Below are 22,909 nucleotides of genomic sequence, written 5' to 3' on the forward strand. Positions count from 1 at the left end.
CGTTAGTGAAAAAGACTTATGTTTCTCGATAAAATTGGTAGAGAAAAGAAGAGTTAAAAGGCATGTCAGAAAAGTCCATTTTACTAACGAATTTCTTTTTCTAACCTACAAGAAATATTCTCCATTACAACAGAATTCAATTAAAATGATAGATAATTTTAAAAGTACATATTATATCTTCTGTTTGTCATCTAGTGATTCACAAAGAAAAAATGCAGCTTTGCTGACTATTCATCATGGTTGTCATCAATGTGCACACCAATTCATTCAAATTCAATCCTCATCAAACTTATTTCGGAATGTAAACTGGGTTCAGGTAGCAGGTAGAGTATCAAAGAATAAGAATTACATACTGTTTTTGCTTAAGTCGTTTAATTTTTCTGAGTCACTCTTTCTACTTACTGAATGGAGACACTGCTTCTGGACCTACATCCACTGAGTTAGACCTACCAGGGAGCAAGGGACATGAAGAGCACATAATTCAGTCCAGCGATATTTGGTCAAAGAATGAAAAAATTGAGAATGAATGTGACTAGTAAATTGCTTGTGTTTGTATCATTGCTGATGTCAGATGGATCTTGGCTGAATGCAGAGAATATCAGAAAGATGTTTAACCTGTGTTTCATTGACTATGCAAAAGCATTCAACTGCATGCACCATAACAAATAACACTGAGAAGAGTGAGAATTCCAGAACACTTAATTGTGCTCATAAGGAACTTGTACATAGATCAAGAGGCAGTTGTTCGTACAGAACAAGGAGATACTGGGTGGTTTAAAATCAGAAAAGGTGTTCATCAGGGCTACATCCTTTCACCATACTTATTAATCTGTATGTTGAGCAAATAATCCAAGAAGCTGGACTATATGAAGAACAGGGCATCAGGATTGGAGGAAGACTCACTAACAACCTTCATTACATAAATGACACAACCTTGCTTGCTAAAAGGGAAGAGGACTTGAAGCACTTGCTCATGAAGATCAAAGTCTACAGCTTTCACTATGGATTACCCCTCAACATAAAGAAACAAAAATTCTCACAACTGGACCAATAAGCAACATCATGATAAATGGAGAAAAGATTGAAGTTGTCAAGGATTTCATTTTACTTGGATCTACCATCAAAGGGCATGGAAGCAGCGGTCAAGAAATCAAACGACTTTTGCATTGGGCAAATCTGCTACAAAAGACTACTTGAAAGTTTTTTTTTTTTAATTAATTTTTATTAAGCTTCAAGTGAACACTTACCATTCCAATCAGTCTGTCACATGTAAGTTTACATACACCTTACTCCCTTCTCCCACTTGCTCTCCCCCTATTGAGTCAGCCCTTTCAGTCTCTCCTTTCGAGACAATTTTGCCGTCTTCCCTCTCTCTCTATCTTCCCGTCCCCCCTCCACTCAAGAGTTGCCAACACACTCTCCAGTGTCCACCTGATTTAATTAGCTCACTCTTCATCAGCATCTCTCTCCCCCTCCCCGCTGACCAGTCCTTTTCATGCCTGATGAGTTGTCTTCGGGGATGGTTCCTGTCCTGTGCCATCAGAAGGTCTGGGGAGCATTGCCTCCGGGATTCCTCTAGTCGCAGTCATACCATTAAGTATGGTCTTTTTATGAGAATATGGGGTCTGTATCCCATTGGTCTCCTGCTCCCTCAGGAGTTGTCTGTTGTGCTCCCTGACAGGGCAGACATCGATTGTGGCCGGGCACCAACTAGTTCTTCTGGTCTCAGGATAATGTAGGTCTCTGGTTCATGTGGCCCTTTCTGTCTCTTGGGTTCTTAGTTGTCGTGTCACCTTGGTGTTCTTCCTTTGCCTTTGTTCCAGGTGGGTTGAGACCAACTGATGTATCTTAGATGGCCACTTGTTGGCATTTAGGACCCCAGACGCCACATTTCAAAGTGGGATGCAGAATGTTTTCATAATAGAATTGTTTTGCCCATTGACTTAGAAGTCCCCTCAAACCATGTTCCCCAGACCCCAGCCCCTGCTCTGCTGACCTTTGAAGCTTTCATTTTATCCCAGAAACCTCTTTGCTTTTAGTCCAGTCCAATTGGGCTGACCTTCCTTGTATTGAGTGTTGTCTTTCCCTTCACCCAAAGCAGTTCTTATCTACTAATTGATCAATAAAAAACCCTCTCCCTCCCTCCCTCCCTCCCCCCTTTGTAACCACAAAAGTATGTGTTCTTCTCAGTTTATACTATTTCTCAAGATCTTATAATAGTGGTCTTATACAATATTTGTCCTTTTGCAACTGACTCATTTCGCTCAGCATAATGGCTTCCAGCTTCCTCCATGTTATGAAATGTTTCAGAGATTCGTCACTGTTCTTTATCGATGCGTAGTATTCCATTGTGTGAATATACCACAATTTTTTTAATAACTTTTATTAAGCTTCAAGTGAACATTTACAAATCCAATCAGTCTGTCACATATAAGTTTACATACATCTCACTCCCTACTCCCACTTGCTCTCCCCCTCTTGAGTCAGCCCTTTCAGTCTCTCCTTTCTTGACAATTTTGCCTGCTTCCCTCTCTCTCTATGCTCCCATCCCCCCTCCAGACAAGAGTTGCCAACACAATCTCAAGTGTCCACCTGATATAATTAGCTCACTCTTCACCAGCATCTCTCTCCCACCCACTGACCAGTCCCTTTCATTTCTGATGAGTTGTCTTCGGGGATGGTTCCTCTCCTGTGTCAACAGAAGGTCTGAGGAGCATGGCCATCGGGATTCCTCCAGTCTCAGTCAGACCATTAAGTTTGGTCTTTTTATGAGAATTTGGGGTCTGTATCCCACTGATCTCCTGCTCCCTCAGGGGTCCTCTGCTGTGCTCCCTGTCAGGGCAGTCATCAATTGTGGCCGGGCACCAACTAGTTCTTCTGGTCTCGGGATGACGTAGGTCTCTGGTTCATGTGGCCCTTTCTGTCTCTTGGGCTCTTAGTTGTTGTGTGGCCTTGGTGTTCTTCATTTTCCTTTGCTCCAGGTGGGTTGAGACCAATTGCTGCATCTTAGATGGCCGCTTGTTAGCATTTAAGACCCCAGACGCCACATTTCAAAGTGGGATGCAGAATGATTTCATAATAGAATTATTTTGCCAATTGACTTAGAAGTCCCCGCAAACCATGTTTCCCAGACCCCCGCGCTTGCTCCGCTGACCTTTGAAGCATTCATTTTATCCCGGAAACTGCTTTTGGTCCAGTCCAATTGAGCTGACCTTCCATGTATTGAGTGTTGTCTTTCCCTTCACCTAAAGCAGTTCTTATCTACTGATTAATCAATAAAAAACCCTTTCCCACCCTCCCTCCCTCCCCCCCTCGTAACCACAAAAGTATGTGTTCTTCTCAGGTTTACTATTTCTCAAGATCTTATAATACTGGTCTTATACAATATTTGTCCTTTTGCCTCTGACTCATTTCGCTCAGCATAATGCCTTCCAGGTTCCTCCATGTTATGAAATGTTTCAAAGATTCGTCACTGTTCTTTATCGATGCGTAGTATTCCATTGTGTGAATATACCACAATTTATTTAACCGTTCATCCGCTGAGGGACACCTTGGTTGCTTCCAACTTTTTGCTATTGTAAACAGAGCTGCAATAAACATGGGTGTGCATATATCTGTTTGTATGAAGGCTCTTGTATCTCTAGCGTATATTCCTAGGAGTGGGATTTCTGGTCTGTACGGTAGTTCTATTTCTAACTGTTTAAGATAACGCCAGATAGATTTCCAAAGTGGTTGTACCATTTTACATTCCCACCAGCAGTGTATGAGAGTTCCAATCTCTCCGCAGCCTCTCCAACATTTATTATTTTGTGTTTTTTGGATTAATGCCAGCCTTGCCGGTGTGAGATGGAATCTCATCGTAGTTTTAATCTGCATTTCTCTAATGGCTAATGATCGGGAGCATTTTCTCATGTATCTGTTGGCTGCCTGAATATCTTCTTTAGTGAAATGTGTGTTCATATCCTTTGCCCACTTCTTGATTGGGTTGTTTGTCTTTTTGTGGTTGAGTTTTGACAGAATCATGTAGATTTTAGAGATCAGGCGCTGGTCTGAGATGTCATAGCTGAAAATTCTTTCCCAATCTGTAGGTGGTCTTTTTACTCTTTTGGAGAAGTCTTTAGATGAGCATAGGTGTTTGATTTTTAGGAGCTCCCAGTTATCGGGTTTCTCTTCATCATTTTTGGTAATGTTTTGTATTATGTTTATACCTTGTATTAGGGCTCCTAGGGTTGTCCCAATTTTTTCTTCCATGATCTTTATCGTTTTAGTCTTTATGTTTAGGTCTTTGATCCACTTGGAGTTAGTTTTTGTGCATGGTGTGAGGTATGGGTCCTGTTTCATTTTTTTGCAAATGGATATCCGGTTATCCCAGCACCATTTGTTAAAAAGGCTATTTTTTCCCCAGTTAATTGACACTGGTCCTTTGTCAAATATCAGCTGCTCATACGTGGATGGATCTATGTCTGGGTTCTCAATTCTGTTCCATTGGTCTATGTGTCTGTTGTTGTACCAATACCAGGCTGTTTTGACTACTGTGGCTGTATAATAGGTTCTGAAGTCAGGTAAGGTGAGGCCTCCCACTTTCTTCTTCTTTTTCAGTAGTGCTTTGCTTATCTGGGGCTTCTTTCCCTTCCATATGAAATTGGTGATTTGTTTCTCTATCCCCTTAAAATATGACATTGGAATTTGGATCGGAAGTGCGTTAAATGTATAGATGGCTTTTGGTAGAATAGACATTTTTACTATGTTAAGTCTTCCTATCCATGAGCAGGGTATGTTTTTCCACTTAAGCATGTCCTTTTGAATTTCTTGTAGTAGAGCTTTGTAGTTTTCTTTGCATACGTCTTTTACATCCTTGGTAAGATTTATTCCTAAGTATCTTATCTTCTTGGGGGCTACTGTGAATGGTATTGATTTGGTTATTTCCTCTTCGGTGTTCTTTTTGTTGATGTAGAGGAATCCAAGTGATTTTTCTTTGTTTATTTTATAACCTGAGACTCTGCCAAACTCTTCTATTAGTTTCAGTAGTTTTCTAGAGTATTCCTTAGGGTTTTCTGTGTATATAATCATGTCATCTGCAAATAGTGATAACTTTACTTCTTCCTTGCCAATCCGGATACCTTTTATTTCTTTGTCTAGCCTAATTGCTCTGGCTAAGACTTCCAACACGATGTTGAATAAGAGCGATGATAAAGGGCATCCTTGTCTGGTTCCCGTTCTCAAGGGAAATGCTTTCAGGTTCTCTCCATTTAGAGTGATATTGGCTGTTGGCTTTGCATAGATGCCCTTTATTATGTTGCGGAATTTTCCTTCAATTCCTATTTTGGTAAGAGTTTTTATCATGAACGGGTGTTGGACTTTGTCAAATGCCTTTTCTGCATCAATTGATAAGATCATGTGGTTTTTGTCTTTTGTTTTATTTATGTGATGGATTACATTAATGGTTTTTCTGATATTAAACCAGCCTTGCATACCTGGTATAAATCCCACTTGATCAGGGTGAATTATTTTTTTGATGTGTTGTTGGATTCTATTGGCTAGAATTTTGTTGAGGATTTTTGCATCTATGTTCACAAGAGATATAGGTCTATAATTTTCTTTTTTTGTAATGTCTTTACCTGGTTTTGGTAACAGGGAGATGGTGGCTTCATAGAATGAGTTGGGTAGTATTCCGTCATTTTCTATGCTTTGGAATACCTTTAGTAGTAGTGGTGTTAACTCTTCTCTGAAAGTTTGGTAGAACTCTGCAGTGAAGCCGTCCGGGCCAGGGCTTTTTTTTGTTGGGAGTTTTTTGATTACCGTTTCAATCTCTTTTTTTGTTATGGGTCTATTTAGTTGTTCTACTTCTGAATGTGTTAGTTTAGGTAGGTAGTGTTTTTCCAGGAATTCATCTATTTCTTCTAGGTTTTCAAATATGTTAGAGTACAATTTTACATAATAATCTGAAATGATTCTTTTAATTTCATTTGGTTCTGTTGTGATGTGGTCCTTCTCATTTCTTATTCGGGTTATTTGTTTCCTTTCCTGTATTTCTTTAGTCAGTCTAGCCAATGGTTTATCAATTTTGTTAATTTTTTCAAAGAACCAGCTTTTGGCTTTGTTAATTCTTTCAATTGTTTTTCTGTTCTCTAATTCATTTAGTTCAGCTCTAATTTTTATTATTTGTTTTCTTCTGGTGCCTGATGGATTCTTTTGTTGCTCAGTTTCTATTTGTTCAAGTTGTAGGGACAGTTCTCTAATTTTGGCTCTTTCTTCTTTTCATATGTGTGCATTTATTGATATAAATTGGCCTCTGAGCACTGCTTTTGCTGTGTCCCAGAGGTTTTGATAGGGAGTATTTTCATTCTCGTTGCTTTCTATGAATTTCCTTATTCCCTCCTTGATGTCTTCTATAACCCAGTCTTTTTTCAGGAGGGTATTGTTCATTTTCCAAGTATTTGATTTCTTTTCCCTAGTTTTTCTGTTATTGATCTCTAGTTTTATTGCCTTGTGGTCTGAGAAGATGCTTTGTAATATTTCGATGTTTTGGATTCTGCAAAGGTTTGTTTTATGACCTAATATGTGGTCTATTCTAGAGAATGTTCCATGTGCGCTAGAAAAAAAAGTATATTTTGCAGCAGTTGGGTGGAGAGTTCTGTATAAGTCAATGAGGTCAAGTTGGTTGATTGTTGTAATTAGATCTTCCATGTCTCTGTTGAGCTTCTTACTGGATGTCCTGTCCTTCTCCGAAAGTGGTGTGTTGAAGTCTCCTACTATAATTGTGGAGGTATCTATCTCACTTTTCAATTCTGTTAAAATTTGATTTATGTATCTTGCAGCCCTGTCATTGGGTGCATAAATATTTAATATGGTTATGTCTTCCTGGTCAATTGTCCCTTTTATCATTATATAGTGTCCTTCTTTATCCTTTGTGGTGGATTTAAGTCTAAAGTCTATTTTGTCAGAAATTAATTTTGCTACTCCTCTTCTTTTTTGCTTATTGTTTGCCTGATATATTTTTTTCCATCCTTTGAGTTTTAGTTTGTTTGTGTCTCTAAGTCTACGGTGTGTCTCTTGTAGGCAGCATATAGATGGATCGTGTTTCTTTATCCAGTCCGAGACTCTCTGTCTCTTTATTGGTGCATTTAGTCCATTTACATTCAGGGTAATTATAGATAAATAAGTTTTTAGTGCTGTCATTTTGATGCCTTTTTATGTGTGTTGTTGACAATTTCATTTTTCCACATACATTTTTGTGCTGAGGCGTTTTTCTTAGTAAATTGTGAGATCCTCATTTTCATAGTGCTTGACTTTATGTTAGTTGAGTCGTTACGTTTTTCTTGGTTTTTATCTTGAGTTATAGAGTTGTTATACCTTTTTGTGGTTACCTTATTATTTACCCCTATTTTTCTAAGTAAAAACCTAACTTGTATTGTTCTATATCGCCTTGTATCACTCTCCATCTGGCAGTTCAATGCCTTCTCTTTGTGATTATTGTGATCTTTTACCTATTGACTTCCATGATTCCCTGTTATGTGTAGTGTTTTTTTTTTAATTAATCTTAATTTGTTTGTTTTTGTGATTTCCCTATTTGAGTTGATATCAGGACGTTCTGTTTTGTGACCTTGTGTTGTGCTGATATCTGATATTATTGGTTCTCTGACCAAACAATATCCTTTAGTATTTCTTGTAGCTTTGGTTCGGTTTTTGCAAATTCTCTAAACTTGTGTTTGTCTGTAAATATCTTAATTTCGCCTTCATATTTCAGAGAGAGTTTTGCTGGATATATGATCCTTGGTTGGCAGTTTTTCTCCTTCAGTGTTCTGTATATGTCGTCCCATTCCCTTCTTGCCTGCATGGTTTCTGCTGAGTCGTCTCAACTTATTCTTATTGATTCTCCCTTGAAGGAAACCTTTCTTTTCTCCCTGGCTGCTTTTAAAATTTTCTGTTTATCTTTGGTTTTGGTGAGTTTGATGATAATGTGTCTTGGTGTTTTTCTTTTTGGATCAATCTTAAATGGGGTTCGATGAGCATCTTGGATAGATATCCTTTCGTCTTTCATGATGTCAGGGAAGTTTTGTGTCAGGAGTTCTTCAACTATTTTCTCTGTGTTTTCTGTCCCCCCTCCCTGTTCTGGGACTCCAATCACCCGCAGGTTATCCTTCTTGATAGAGTCCCACGTAATTCTTAGGGTTTCTTCATTTTTTTTAATTCTTTTATCTGATTTTTTTTCAGCTATGTTGGTGTTGATTCCCTGGTCCTCCAGATGTCCCAGTCTACATTCTAATCGCTCGAGTCTGCTCCTCTGACTTCCTAGTGCGTTGTAATTCTGTTATTTTATTGTTAATCTTTTGGATTTCTACATGTTGTCTCTCTATGGATTCTTGCAACTTATTAATTTTTCCAGTATGTTCTTGAATAATCTTTTTGAGTTCTTCAACAGTTTTATCAGTGTGTTCCTTGGCTTTTTCTGCAGTTATCCTAATTTCATTTGTGATATCATTAAGCATTCTGTAAATTAGTTTTTTATATTCTGTATCTGATAATTCGAAGATTGTATCTTCATTTGGGAAAGATTTTGATTCTTTTGTTTGGGGGGTTGGAGAAGCTGTCATGGTCTGCTTCTTTAAGTGGTTTGATATGGATTGTTGTCTCCGAGCCATCACTGGAAACTAGTTTTTCCAGAAAATCCACTAAAAAAAAATGCAGTCAGATCCCTATCAGAGTTCTCCCTCTGGCTCAGGCTATTCAGATGTTAATGAAGCCGCCTGGGGAGGGTGGGGGAGGGAACAGAGAGATAGGAGAGTAGCACCTCAGAATATAGCCAGAGTTGCTTGTCTTGCTTGGAATGACTATTATATCTGAGATTCCCGCGGGCACATCGCCTATGTGTGCTGGCTGTGTGGAGATTGCCCCCGGGGGGTCTGGCCCGCTGGAGTCACGTTCAGATCCTCCGCTTCCAGCCCCATGCCCAGCGTCAAGGCTCCCCTACTGGGACGGTGCACTCTCGACTCCAAAATCAGTGGCTGCCTCCCGGGGACTTCTCGTCCCTCCAGCCGCGTGGCCGTGCCGCCTCCGAGAACCAGTTGGGCCTCCTACCGGGGTTAGTTCAGATGGGTGGAGCAGCTCCCCGTGCTTGTGCCGTGACCGAGTGTCCTGGCTGGGACGCTGTTCTCCCCGCTCCAATACCAGTCGCTGCCTCCCGGGGACTTCTCCTACCGGCTGAGTCCCACGCCGCCCGCGTGACCCGGCTGGTCCCCTTCCCGGGGTTAGTTCAGGGGGGTGGAGCAACTCTCCGTGTTTATGCCGTACCTGCGTCCAGTCCAAATCCCTGCAGGACGGTTCGCCGGCTCGGACGCTGCTCTTTCTGCTCCAAGACCAGTCACTGCCTCCCGGGGACTTCTCCTACCGGCTGCGTCCCACGTCGCCCGCGGAACCGGCTGGTCCCCCTCCCGGGGTTAGTTCAGGGGGGTGGAGTAGCTCTCTGTGCTTGTGCCGTACCTGACTGGTACGCTGGCTCCAGGCTCTGGAAACAATCGCTGCTTCCCCGTATTAGTTCGTTCTCCGTCTCTAAATCTGTGTTTGTTGTTCAGGGTTCGTAGATTGTTATGTACGTGATCGATTCACTTGTTTTTCCGTGTCTTTGTTGTAAGAGGGATCCGAGGTAGCGTCTGCCTAGTCCGCCATCTTGGCTCCGCCCCCCAATATACCACAATTTATTTACCCATTCATCCGCTGAGGGACACCTTGGTTGCTTCGAGCTTTTTGCTATTGTAAACAGAGCTGCAATAAACATGGGTGTGCATATATCTGTTTGTGTGAAGGCTCTTGTATCTCTAGGGTATATTCCGAGGAGCGGGATTTCTGGGTTGTACGGTAGTTCTATTTCTAACTGTTTAAGATAATGCCAGATGGATTTCCAAAGTGGTTGCACCATTTTACAATCCCACCAGCAGTGTATGAGAGTTCCAATCTCTCCGCAGCCTCTCCAACATTTATTATTTTGTGTTTTTTGGATTAATGTCAGTCTAGTTGGTGTGAGATGGAATCTCATGGTAGTTTTAATTTGCATTTCTCTAATGGCTAATGATCGGGAGCATTTTCTCATGTATCTGTTGGCTGCCTGAATATCGTCTTTAGTGAAATGTGTGTTCATATCCTTTGCCCACTTCTTGATTGGGTTGTTTGTCTTTTTGTGGTTGAGTTTTGACAGAATCATGTAGATTTTAGAGATCAGGCGCTGGTCTGAGATGTCATAGCTGAATATTCTTTCCCAGTCTGTAGGTGGTCTTTTTACTCTTTTGGTGAAGTCTTTAGATGAGCATAGGTGTTTGATTTTTAGGAGCTCCCAGTTATCTGGTTTCTCTTCATCATTTTTGGTGATGTTTTGTATTCTGTTTATGCCTTGTATTAGGGCTCCTAGGGTTGTCCCAATTTTTTCTTCCATGATCTTTATCGTTTTAGTCTTTATGTTTAGGTCTTTGATCCACTTGGAGTTAGTTTTTGTGCATGGTGTGAGGTATGGGTCCTGTTGCATTCTTTTGCAAATGGATATCCAGTTATAATTGACACTGGTCCTTTGTCAAATATCAGCTGCTCATACGTGGATGGATCTATGTCTGGGTTCTCAATTCTGTTCCATTGGTCTATGTGTCTGTTGTTGTACCAATACCAGGCTGTTTTGACTACTGTGGCTGTATAATAGGTTCTGAAGTCAGGTAAGGTGAGGCCTCCCACTTTCTTCTTCTTTTTCAGTAGTGCTTTGCTTATCTGGGGCTTCTTTCCCTTCCATATGAAATTGGTGATTTGTTTCTCTATCCCCTTAAAATATGACATTGGAATTTGGATCGGAAGTGCGTTAAATGTATAGATGGCTTTTGGTAGAATAGACATTTTTACTATGTTAAGTCTTCCTATCCATGAGCAGGGTATGTTTTTCCACTTAAGCATGTCCTTTTGAATTTCTTGTAGCAGAGCTTTGTAGTTTTCTTTGCATACGTCTTTTACATCCTTGGTAAGATTTATTCCTAAGTATCTTATCTTCTTGGGGGCTACTGTGAATGGTATTGATTTGGTTATTTCCTCTTCGGTGTTCTTTTTGTTGATGTAGAGGAATCCAAGTGATTTTTGTATGTTTATTTTATAACCTGAGACACTGCCAAACTCTTCTATTAGTTTCAGTAGTTTTCTGGAGGATTCCTTAGGGTTTTCCATGTATACGATCATGTCATCTGCAAATAGTGATAGCTTTACTTCCTCCTTGCCAATCTGGATACCCTTTATTTCTTTGTCTAGCCTAATTGCCCCGGCTAGGACTTCAAGTACAATGCTGAATAAGAGCGGTGATAAAGGGCATCCTTGTCTGGTTCCCGTTCTCAAAGGAAATGCTTTCAGGTTCTCTCCATTTAGAGTGATATTGGCTGTTGGCTTTGCATAGATGCCCTTTATTATGTTGAGGAATTTTCCTTCAATTCCTATTTTGGTAAGATTTTTTATCATAAGTGGTGTTGAACTTTGTCAAATGCCTTTTCTGCATCTATTGATAAGATCATGTGGTTTTTATCTTTTGTTTTATTTATGTGATGGATTACATTAATGGTTTTTCTGATATTAAACCAGCCTTGCATACCTGGTATAAATCCCACTTGATCAGGGTGAATTATTTTTTTGATGTGTTGTTGGATTCTATTGGCTAGAATTTTGTTGAGGATTTTTGCATCTATGTTCATGAGGGATATAGGTCTAAAATTTTCTTTTTTTGTAATGTCTTTACCTGGTTTTGGTAACAGGGAGATGGTAGCTTCATAGAATGAGTTGGGTAGTATTCCGTCTTTTTCTATGCTTTGAAATACCTTCAGTAGTAATGGTGTTAAGTCTTCTCTGAAGGTTTGGTAGAACTCTGCAGTGAAGCCGTCCGGGCCAGGACTTTTTTTTGTTGGAAGTTTTTTGATTACCGTTTCAATCTCTTTTTTTGTTATGGGTCTATTTAGTTGTTCTACTTCTGAATGTGTTAGTTTAGGTAGGTAGTATTTTTCCAAGAATTTATCCATTTCTTCTAGGTTTTCAAATTTGTTAGAGTACAATTTTACGTAGTAATCTGAAATGATTCTTTTAATTTCATTTGGCTCTGTTGTGATGTGGTCCTTCTCGTTTCTTATTCGGGTTATTTGTTTCCTTTCCTGTTTTTCTTTAGTCAGTCTAGCCAATGGTTTATCAATTTTGTTAATTTTTTCAAAGAACCAGCTTTTGGCTTTGTTAATTCTTTCAATTGTTTTTCTGTTCTCTAATTCATTTAGTTCAGCTCTAATTTTTATTATTTGTTTTCTTCTGGTGCCTGATGGATTCTTTTGTTGCTCACTTTCTCTTTGTTCAAGTTGTCGGGACAGTTCTCTGATTTTGGCTCTTTCTTCTTTTTGTATGTGTGCATTTATCGATATAAATTGGCCTCTGAGCACTGCTTTTGCTGTGTCCCAGAGGTTTTGATAGGAAGTATTTTCATTCTCATTGCTTTCTAAGAATTTCCTTATTCCCTCCTTGATGTCTTCTATAACCCAGTCTTTTTTCAGGAGGGTATTGTTCAGTTTCCAAGTATTTGATTTCTTTTCCCAAGTTTTTCTGTTATTGATTTCTAGCTTCATTGCCTTGTGGTCTGAGAAGATGCTTTGTAATATTTCGATGTTTTGGACTCTGCAAAGGTTTGTTTTATGACCTAATATGTGGTCTATTCTGGAGAATGTTCCATGTGTGCTAGAAAAGAAAGTATATTTTGCAGCAGTTGGGTGGAGAGTTCTGTATAAGTCAATGAGGTCAAGTTGGTTGATTGTTGTAAGTAGGTCTTCCGTGTCTCTATTGAGCTTCTTACTGGATGTCCTGTCCTTCTCCGAAAGTGGTGTGTTGAAGTCTCCTACTATAAATGTGGAGGTGTCTATCTCACTTTTCAATTCTGTTAAAATTTGATTTATGTATCTTGCAGCCCTGTCATTGGGTGCATAAATATTTAATATGGTTATGTCTTCCTGGTCAATTGTCCCTTTTATCATTATATAGTGTCCTTCTTTATCCTTTGTGGCAGATTTAAGTCTAATGTCTATTTTGTCTGAAATTAATATTGCTACTCCTCTTCTTTTTTGCTTATTATTTGCTTGATATATTTTTTTCCATCCTATGAGTTTTAGTTTGTTTGTGTGTCTAAGTCTAAGGTGCGTCTCTTGTAGGCAGCATATAGATGGATCGTGTTTCTTTATCCAGTCCGTGACTCTCTGTCTCTTTATTGGTGCATTTAGTCCATTTACATTCAGCGTAATTATAGATAAATAAGTTTTTAGCGCTGTCATTTTGATGCCTTTTCATGTGGGTTGTTGGCCATTTCATTTTTCCACATACTTTTTTGTGCTGAGACGGTTTTCTTAGTAGATTGTGAGATCCTCATTTTCATAATGTTTAACTTTATGTTAGTTGAGTCGTTACATTTTTCTTGGCTTTTTTCTTGAGTTATGGAATTGATATTCCTTTTTGTGGTTACCTTGTTATTTACCCCTATTTTTCTAAGTAAAAACCTAACTTGTATCGTTCTATATCGCCTTGTATCACTCTCCATCTGGCAGTTCAATGCCTCCTATATTTAGTCCCTCTTTTTGATTACTGTGATCATTTATCTATTGATTTCCATGATTCCCTGTTATGTGTATTATTTTGTTTATTTATTTATTTTTTAGAATCAATCTCAATTTGTTTGTTTTTGTGCTTTCCGTATTTGAGTTGCGTTGATATCAGGACATTCTGTTTTGTGACCTTGTATTGTGCTGGTACCTGATATTATTGGTCATCAGGCCAAACAATCTACTTTAGCATTTCTTGCAGTCTTGGTTTAGTTTTTGCAAATTCTCTAAACTTGTGTTTATCTGTAAATATCTTAATTTCTCCTTCATATTTCAGAGAGTTTTGCTGGATATATGATCCTTGGTTGGCAGTTTTTCTCCTTCAGTGCTCTGTATACGTCATCCCATTCCCTTCTTGCCTGCATGGTTTCTGCTGAGTAGTCTGAACTTATTCTTATTGATTCTCCCTTGAAGGAAACCTTTCTTTTCTCCCTGGCTGCTTTTAAAATTTTCTGTTTGTCTTTGGTTTTGGCAAGTTTGATGATAATATGTCTTGGTGTTTTTCTTTTTGGATCAATCTTAAATGGGGTTCGATGAGCATCTTGGATAGATATCCTTTCGTCTTTCATGATGTCAGGGAAGTTTTCTGTCAGGAGTTCTTCAACTATTTTCTCTGTGTTTTCTGTCCCCCCTCCCTGTTCTGGGACTCCAATCACTCGCAAGTTATCCTTCTTGATAGAGTCCCACATGATTCTTAGGGTTTCTTCATTTTTTTTAATTCTTTTATCTGATTTTTTTTCAGCTATGTTGGTGTTGATTCCCTGGTCCTCCAGATGTCCCAGTCTACATTCTAATCGCTCGAGTCTGCTCCTCTGACTTCCTATTGCGTTGTCAAATTCTGTAATTTTATTGTTAATCTTTTGGATTTCTACATGCTGTCTCTCTATGGATTCTTGCAACTTATTAATTTTTCCGCTATGTTCTTGAATAATCTTTTTGAGTTCTTCAACAGTTTTATCGGTGTGTTCCTTGGCTTTTTCTGCAGTTAGCCTAATTTCACTTGTGATGTCTTTAAGCATTCTGTAAATTAGTTTTTTATATTCTGTATCTGTTAATTCCAGGATTGTATCTTCATTTGGGAAAGATTTTGATTCTTTTGTTTGGGGGGTTGGAGAAGCTGTCATGGTCTGTTTCTTTATGTGGTTTGATATGGACTGCTGTCTCCGAGCCATCACTGGGAAACTAGTTTTTCCAGGTAATCAGCTAAAAAAATATGCAGTCAGATCCCTATCTGAATTCTCCCTCTGGCTCAGGGTTTTCGGATGTTAATGGAGCCGCCTGGGGAGGGTGGGGGAGGGATCAGAGAGCTAGGAGTGTAGCACCTCAGAATATAGAGCTGATTCCCACGTTCACGCTCCGCCCGCGCCTGCCTATATCCTGGCGGGACGGCTTCCCGGCTGGGTCGCTGCTCTCCCCGCTCCAAGACCAGTCTCTTCCTCTCCGGGACTTCTCCCTCCGGCGCGCCGCACCGCTCGCGGGAACTGGGTAGGTGTGCCTGCACGAACAGTTGGTCCCGCCCCCGGGGTCAATTCAGGGAAATATAACTGGTCCCCGCGCTCATGCCCGGCCTGTGCCTGCCACAATCCCAACAGGATGGCTTCCTGGCTGGGATGCTGCTCTCCCCGCTCCGAGACCGGTCACTTCCTCCCGGGGACTTCTCCCTCCGGTGCGCTACACGGCTCGCGCGAACTGTGTGGGCGTCACCCTCACGAACAGCTGGGCCCGCCCCCGGGGTCTATTCAGGGGAATGCGCTCACGCCCCGCCCACGCCTGCCATAATCCCAGCGGGACGGCTCCCCGGCTGGGATGCTGCTCCCCCCCCCCCCGAGACCAGTCACTTCCTCCCGGGGACTTCTCCCTCTGGTGCGCCGCACCGCTCGACGGAACTGGGTGGGCGTCGCCCGCACGAACGTCTGGGCCCGCCCCCGGGGTCGCTTTAGGGAAATATAGCTGATCCCCACGCTCGCGCCACGCCCGCTTCCCGCCAAACTCCCAGCGGGATGGCTCTCCAGCTGGGACGCTGCTCTCCCCACTCCAAGACATGTCACTTCCTCCCGGGGACTTCTCCCTCCGGTGCGCCGCACCGCTTGCGCGAACTGGGTGGGCGTCACCCGCACGAACGGCTGGGCCCACCCCCGGGGTCGCTTTAGGGAAATATAGCTGATCCCCACGCTCACGCCACGCCCGCTTCCCCCCAAACTCCCGGCGGGACAGCTCCCTGGCTGGGATGCTGCTCTCCCCGCTCCAAGATCAGTCACTGCCTCTCGGGTGCTTCTCCTACTGGCTGCGCCGCTACGCCGCCCGTGCCAACCAGCTAGGCTCCCTCCCGGGATGAGTTCGGGGGGTAGGGCTGGGCCCCTTGTCTGTGCTGTCTGCCCCCCTGGGCTCTGCCCCAGATCGGGCTCCGAAGGTCACCTGCCTGGTACGCTGGCTCCTGGTTCTGAAAACGATTGCTGTCTGCCCGTATTTGTTCGTTCTCCGTCTCTAAGTCTGTGTTTGTTGTTCAGAGTTTGTAGATTGTTATGTATGTGATCGATTCACTTGTTTTTCCGAGTCTTTGTTGCAAGAGGGATCTGTGGTAGCATCCACCTAGTCCGCCATCTTGGCCCCGCCTCTACTTGAAAGTTTTAAAAAGCAAAGATATCACTTTGATAACTAAAGCCTGCCTGACCCAAGCCATGGTATGTTCAATCACCTCATATGCATGCGGAAGCTGGACAATGAATAAGGAAGATTTCAAAGAAGAATTGATGCCTTTGAATTATGGCCCTGGAGAAGAATATTGAATATACCATGGACTGCCAGAAGAACAAACAAATCTGTCTTGGAAGAAGTACAGCCAGAATGCTCCTTAGACTCTAGGATGGCAAGACTTCGTCTCACTTACTTTGGACATGTTATCAGGAGGAACCAGTCCCTGGAGAAGGACGTCATGCTTGGTAAAGCAGAGGGTCAGTGAAAAAGAGGAAGACCCTCAATGAGATGGACTGACACAGTGGCTGCAACAATGGGCTCAAGCATAATAACGATTGTGAGGATGGTGTAGGACCAGGCAGTGTTTCCTTCTCTTGTACATGAGTCAGAACCAACTAACAATGACAACATATATATATTTAAAATAGTATATAAAATATTAGATAATATTATATAAATTTCTAAAACTCTTGAAACAAGACTAGGGTGAGAGATATGAATCTTAAATCCAAAAGACAGACATACATTTTTTCACTGAAGAAAAAAATTAGAAATTTAATTCTTCATCCAACTTTGCAGTATAAAAAGAATTTATAAATTTGCAGATTCTAAAACACTAAAAATGTTGTTAAGCTTTGTAACAAAAGAACGCAAGTTTCTTCCGTTCTAATATAAAGAAATAGTAATTATACAACACCAACATAGGGACATTCCTGCAATGGTTTAAAAAATTATGGAGGATGAGTCATATGAGATGAAGCTACATTGTTCCCCAATCAAATGATAATAATGCAAGTATGAGACTTGGGAAAGAATTTATGAAAATAAACAATATGTACCTTTAAAATTTAACTTAATTTAAAATTAAAGAGATTAAAATTTTCTCTTCCTTCTGCCCAAAAGCCCTCTCCCCACTCTTCCCGCACATCTGCCAGGCATCTCTTGCATGTCCCTTCTTGAAAGGGCTTCTGCCTGGCCATCTCCCTCCCTTGTCCTCCATGGGGCTAATCAGGTTCTTCTAATTGTCTCATTCTGCAAATGGCTGTGAGTTCCATGGGGACAGGCACCATATCATTATTGTTCAATGCTAAATCCCCACACCCATTGCTCTGCTTAGCAGGGCAGAACCTACTCTTTGTCAGTTGGATGAAAAATAGACATGTAAAACTGACCATAAATTTTCAAACTCAGAAAACAGCAAAAAAGTGGCAAGTCTTCAAACTACAAAAGAGGAAATAAATAGGTATTTGACATGCTTTTTATTAGTTACTATTAAAGCCATGAGGATTTCAACATGTGTTTGACTCCATGTAGGTAAATTGTCCTGTGCTATTCCTAGCATGCTGTCTGCCCATCAGTCCATTCTGGCACACGTGTGCTCTCTGCCATACTTGAACCAAGATGGAAACCTACTCATTCTGGAAAACACTAGAGATTATTTTCTAAACTTAGACAGTAGCTGCTCATGAGCACACCAGCTGCAGCTCTAGCGCTCTGCTGCTTCCTGTCCCAATCACAACCTAAGGAAGAGAATGGCCACTGACACTGCCAGCCTTCCCCCAGGTGTGGGAAGAAGGGAGCCATGTAAATCACCTCCCAAATCATCAGTGGTGAAGGATCAGCTTTCTTTTTTAATTTCAACTCATAGAATACTTTTGAAAATACAGTTAAAATGTTGTTGTTTGGTGGCTTCGAATTGGTTCCAACTCATAGCAACCCCATGTACAATAGAATGAAAACACTGCCCAGTCCTGTACCATCCTCACAATCGTTGCTATGCTTAAGCGCAATTGTTGCACTGTCAATCCATCTCATTGAGAGTATTTCTCTTTTTCACTGACCCTCTACTTCACCAAGCATGATGTCCTTCTCCAGGGACTGGTCCCTCCTCACAACATGTCCAAAGTACGTGAGACAAAGTCTTGCCATCCTCGCTTCTAAGGAGCATTCTGGCTGTACTTCTTCCAAGACAGATTTGTTTGTTCTTCTAGTGGTCCATGGTATATTTATATTCTTAGCTAACATTATAATTCAAAGATATGAATTCTTCTTCAGTCTTCCTTATTCATTGCGCAGCTTTCACATGCATATGAAGTGACTGAAAATACCATGGCTTGGGTCAGGCACACCTTAGTCTTCAAAGTGACATCTTTGTTTTTCACCACTTTAAAGAGGTCTTTAGCAGTACATTTGCCAAATGCAAAAGTCGTTTGATTTCTTGACTGTTGCTTCCATGGGCATTGATTGTAGATTAAAGTAAAATAAAATCATTGATAACTTCAGTATTTCCTCCATTTATCATGATGTTGCTTATTGGTTCAGATGTGAGGATTTTTGTTTTCTAATAATGTTGACTACTACTGAATGCTGTAGTCTTTGATCTTCATCAATAAGTGCTTCAAGTCCTCTTTACTCTCAGCAAGCAAGGTTGTGTCATCTGCATACACTTAACTGTGCTCATGCAGAACCTGTGCATAGACCAGGATGCAGTCATTTGAACAGAACAAGGGGATACTGTGTGGTTTAAAACCAGAAAAGGTATGGATCAGGTTGTAGCCTTTCACCATACCTAGTCAATCTGTATGCTGAGCAAATAATCCGAGAAGCTGGACTATAAGAAGAGGAACTCGGCATCAGGACTGGAGAATGACTCATTAACAACCTGAGATATGCATGTGACAAAAAAAGAATAAACTACCAGTAAAATGAAATGCCACTTGTAAGATGCTGCAAAGTCAAATTTCTACAAAACATCCTAAATGCTCACTCTCAATTTTCGAACATATCTCCAGCAGCTCCTGAACCAGCACCAGTCTGTGAACCACAGTTTGAGTAACAAAAAATAAAAACCCTAAATCCTCCAAGCAACTCCACTTACCAACAGGGAGACATTGACCAAATAAAGCACGGAATCTCTCCTAGCTTATCTCACCACCACCACCCCCCCCCCGCCCCACCCGTGCTGTTGCTATACAAAGGAATAAGACCTATTTGGCAGGCTTTCTTTGAGGATTAATGATGAATATATTCTTGGCACAGAGAGCTGCGATGATATAACAATGGAAGCTATTATGAATACCACAAAAGCCTGTAGGATGTTTTTCAGTTTACAAAGCTTTACTTATTTCACCTTATCCCCATAACACTTTTCCAAATCCTCTCACCCAAACTCGGTGTAAGAAGTCATGTCATATATACCCAAAAAACTCGAAAGCTGGGATGTAAACAGATACTTGTACACAAACGTCCACTGCAGCACTATTCACAATAGTGGTTTCGGAAGCCAAACGATGGAAACAACTCAAGTGCCCATCAAGAGATGAATGGATAAACAAAATGTGCTACAAACATACAATGGTATACAACTCAGCCACTAAGAAATGAAATCCTGATACAAGCTACAACATGGATGAACCTTGAAAACAGTGTGCTCAGGAAAACAAATCAGACACAAAAGGACAAATACTGTACTATCCTAAAAAACTTACGTGAAATATCTAGAATAAGCAAATGAACAGAGATCAAAGTTTATTAGTGGTGACCAGGGTGCGGGCGAGGGGAAATGGGAAGTTATTGCTTCAGGAGCACGGAGTTTCTGTTAGAGGCGATGAGAAAATTTGGAAACAGTGGTTGTAAAGCATGGTGAAAGTAATTAATGTCACTAAAACTATACACATACAAAAAAACACATGTGTAAAAAAAATCATACATACTGAAATGGCCAATGTTTTATTATATGTATTTTTACCAAAACTTTTTTTAAATAATGATAAGTATGAGTTTCAAATCCATGCCTCAGAAGAAAGATCAATAATAAAATCATGTCACGGATGATATGGCAAAATGACCTAAAGCCAGCAAGGATGGGCCTAACAGCAGACACTAAGTGGATGAGACCTAAACAGGGGGCCAGGGCAGAGCCGCCCCCGGCCGGCAGTGGGGAGGAACTTACGCCCTCTGAAACTCTGGGATGCTGAAGATGGCCTGCATGACGGAGCTGAGATAGCAGCTGTTGCCCAGGTTCTTCAGACCTGTGTACCCGGGGCCATACATGGGCTTCAGCTTCGTCCCCGACTCCTGAATGACTTCCCACTCGCTGACCCTCGGTTTGATGTCATTGATGTCATTGTCCTGGAGCCCGTTCTCTGTCTGGGGCGAAGTCATGGAAGAAGAACAATTTTAAATGCAATTGTCATTCATGGATTAGGTTCCATGAGTTATTTCTAAAGGCAATGGATGTTTCTGCCCATTTTTTCCCAATTAGGTAGAGAAATAAACAACCTAATTAAAAGAGACTGAGAGGGAAGGCCGGAGGCAGAAAAAAGAAAGACAAACAGCAAGTAGAATAATTACAAGAGAAGATGCAATGCAACACAGCAAACAAAAAGGCAAGGCAGCGTAAGGGGAGTGTGGAAAAGCACATGGGTTTGGGGATGCCTTGGAAGAGGAAAGAGGCCGAAAAAAGATGAGGGAAAATAAACAAAAAAATGGTTATGAATGAGAAAGAGGAAAGAGGCGAATAAGAACATGGGAAGGAGGAGATGACCTGGACCTCAAGGAAAGGGCTAAAACAAAACACACATTTGAAATAGCTCCTCACAGAGGAAAAGTATTACACAGTCATACTATCAGCTTGAAAACACAATACAAGATGAGATAAAGCTTATCTATCAGCAATAATGCGTTGGCTTATTTTTTCCACCCTTAGGAGCTCTGCTTCCCTTCCTGAAATTAATTAAAATGATGTTGGCCACAGATAATTTTAAAGGTCATCGTCTCTCCAAACCTTCTCCCTTTATCAAACAACGAGTGATTTATGCAGCTCTCTATCAGCAGAGACAGAAATGTTGCAGGTAAACGCCAACTAAACAGAACAGTGTTTGAGGAGGCACCTTTTTATTACAGCATTATAATCTAAGCCAGTAACTAAAAGAAAATACTAATTATATTCAAGAAGTAAATGTGACAATTAAAACCTAAATTCTATAAAATGAAGATGTGTATTAGAAGGATTATAAACTAAATAAACACAGCAGTTCCCTCTTCGCAAGGCTGGAATACAAACAAAAGTAGACGTTCTCACCCCACACGTGTGAAGCATGTCAATTCCAAAATGTGCTAAGTGCTTGGCCAAATGAGGGTCTAAAACAGGTTCCTCTTCTTGAAAAGAATAAACATCTAGAGGGTGGAAAGAAAATAAACACCGAGATTTGTAATCAAATCATTCAACATTCAACCTGTATCTATAGCACTCCTACGATACACCAGGCTTGGACTATATCAAAGTACAAAACAAACAAAAACTTCTGCCCATGAGTTACATTTAAACAGGGAAAGCAGGTGATAAGCAATAACATACTAAATAAGTATATTTTGTAAATATACCCACATATCAATTCTTTTAGCATTTCAGAAAGGCACAAAATGTTCTCTGAAAAAAAGTGCCTAAATTTAAAATCAGAATAGCTGAAAATCAGGCCAATTTAATGCCTAACATTTGATTTTCCTAACCTAAAAACCACAGTGGCATAACTAGAAGATCTAGGCCCCATAAGTTCAGGAAGAGGGAAGGAGAGGGTGAGAGCTATCTGCCCACGGGCACAGACAACCCACGGTGGGTGGGGCAGAGAGAACACAGTGGCCCTCAGGGACAGCTGGATGGCAGGATTAGGGTACCAGTTCTGCCTATGAAATCCTCTGCATTCTCAGGCCTATCAGCTCACCAATTCCCACCTCCCTCCTGCCCCTCATTCCCTAGTTTGGTACCCACACCTTGCAGAGCTACTGAGAGATTTGTGAAAACTGTGTAGTGTTTTCCACGTGTTCACCTCCTGGCACACATGAAAAATGATGGTTTGTATGACACATCAGGGTAACTCGGGGCTGAAGGTGCTGCATCTTGGCAATACGTGTAACCCGTTCTTGGCACACCAGTGTTAGGAAGGAACCCTGATGGCATAGTGGTTAAGAGTTCAGCTGCTAACCAAAAGGTCAGCAGTTCAAATCCACTCCTTAGAAACCCTACGGGGCAGTTCTACTCTATCCTATAGGGTCACTATGAGTCAGAATTGACTCGAAAGCAATAGGTAGTGCTAGGAAGCTTTGTACTAAGGGGGAAGCTTCTCTCCTTAGAGTCTAATATTGTACCTGACAACACCTGCAGACTGCTTTAGACTGAACCTTGCTTCTCAAAATGTGGTGTACGGACTCAGGCAGCAGCATCACCTGGGAGCTTATAAGAAATGAGGCATATCAGGCCCCATCCCAGACCTACTGATGGGAATCTGCATTTTAACAAGACCACCAGGTGCACGGTAAACCTTGAGAAGCACTGTTTAGAGTTTTCAAAATCTGTCTGACCCATTGCATTACCTAACAGTGCTGTGAGACAGAGAGGATGGCCATTTTCAGGCTCATTTTGCAGAGGAGGAAAACAAGCTCATAAAGGTTAAATGATTAGCCTCAAATCCCACAGGCTGCCCCAAACCCAGGTATCCTGACTCCTGGCCCAGTTCCCTTCCCTCTACACCAGACTAATTCTCAAGATGCCTCCGGACACCAAAGGACTTGGTGAAGTG

General features: G+C 41.1%; 1 protein-coding gene across 3 annotated transcripts in view; it reads right to left on the reverse strand.

The window, feature by feature from the left end:
* USP13 (ubiquitin specific peptidase 13) overlaps window positions 1-22,909 on the reverse strand; it is a 150,772-nt gene that overhangs the window by 55,250 nt on the left and 72,613 nt on the right. For all 3 annotated transcript variants that reach the window (XM_023551495.2, XM_003412873.4, XM_064279711.1), the window contains exons 7-8: window positions 21,415-21,509; window positions 20,284-20,480 (exon numbers count right to left, since the gene is read on the reverse strand). In XM_023551495.2, the coding sequence (XP_023407263.2) occupies window positions 20,284-20,480; window positions 21,415-21,509 (292 nt within the window). The remainder of the gene's footprint in view (window positions 1-20,283; window positions 20,481-21,414; window positions 21,510-22,909) is intronic.

Source organism: Loxodonta africana, chromosome 1, assembly GCF_030014295.1.
Source record: "Loxodonta africana isolate mLoxAfr1 chromosome 1, mLoxAfr1.hap2, whole genome shotgun sequence".
Lineage (NCBI taxonomy): Eukaryota > Metazoa > Chordata > Mammalia > Proboscidea > Elephantidae > Loxodonta > Loxodonta africana.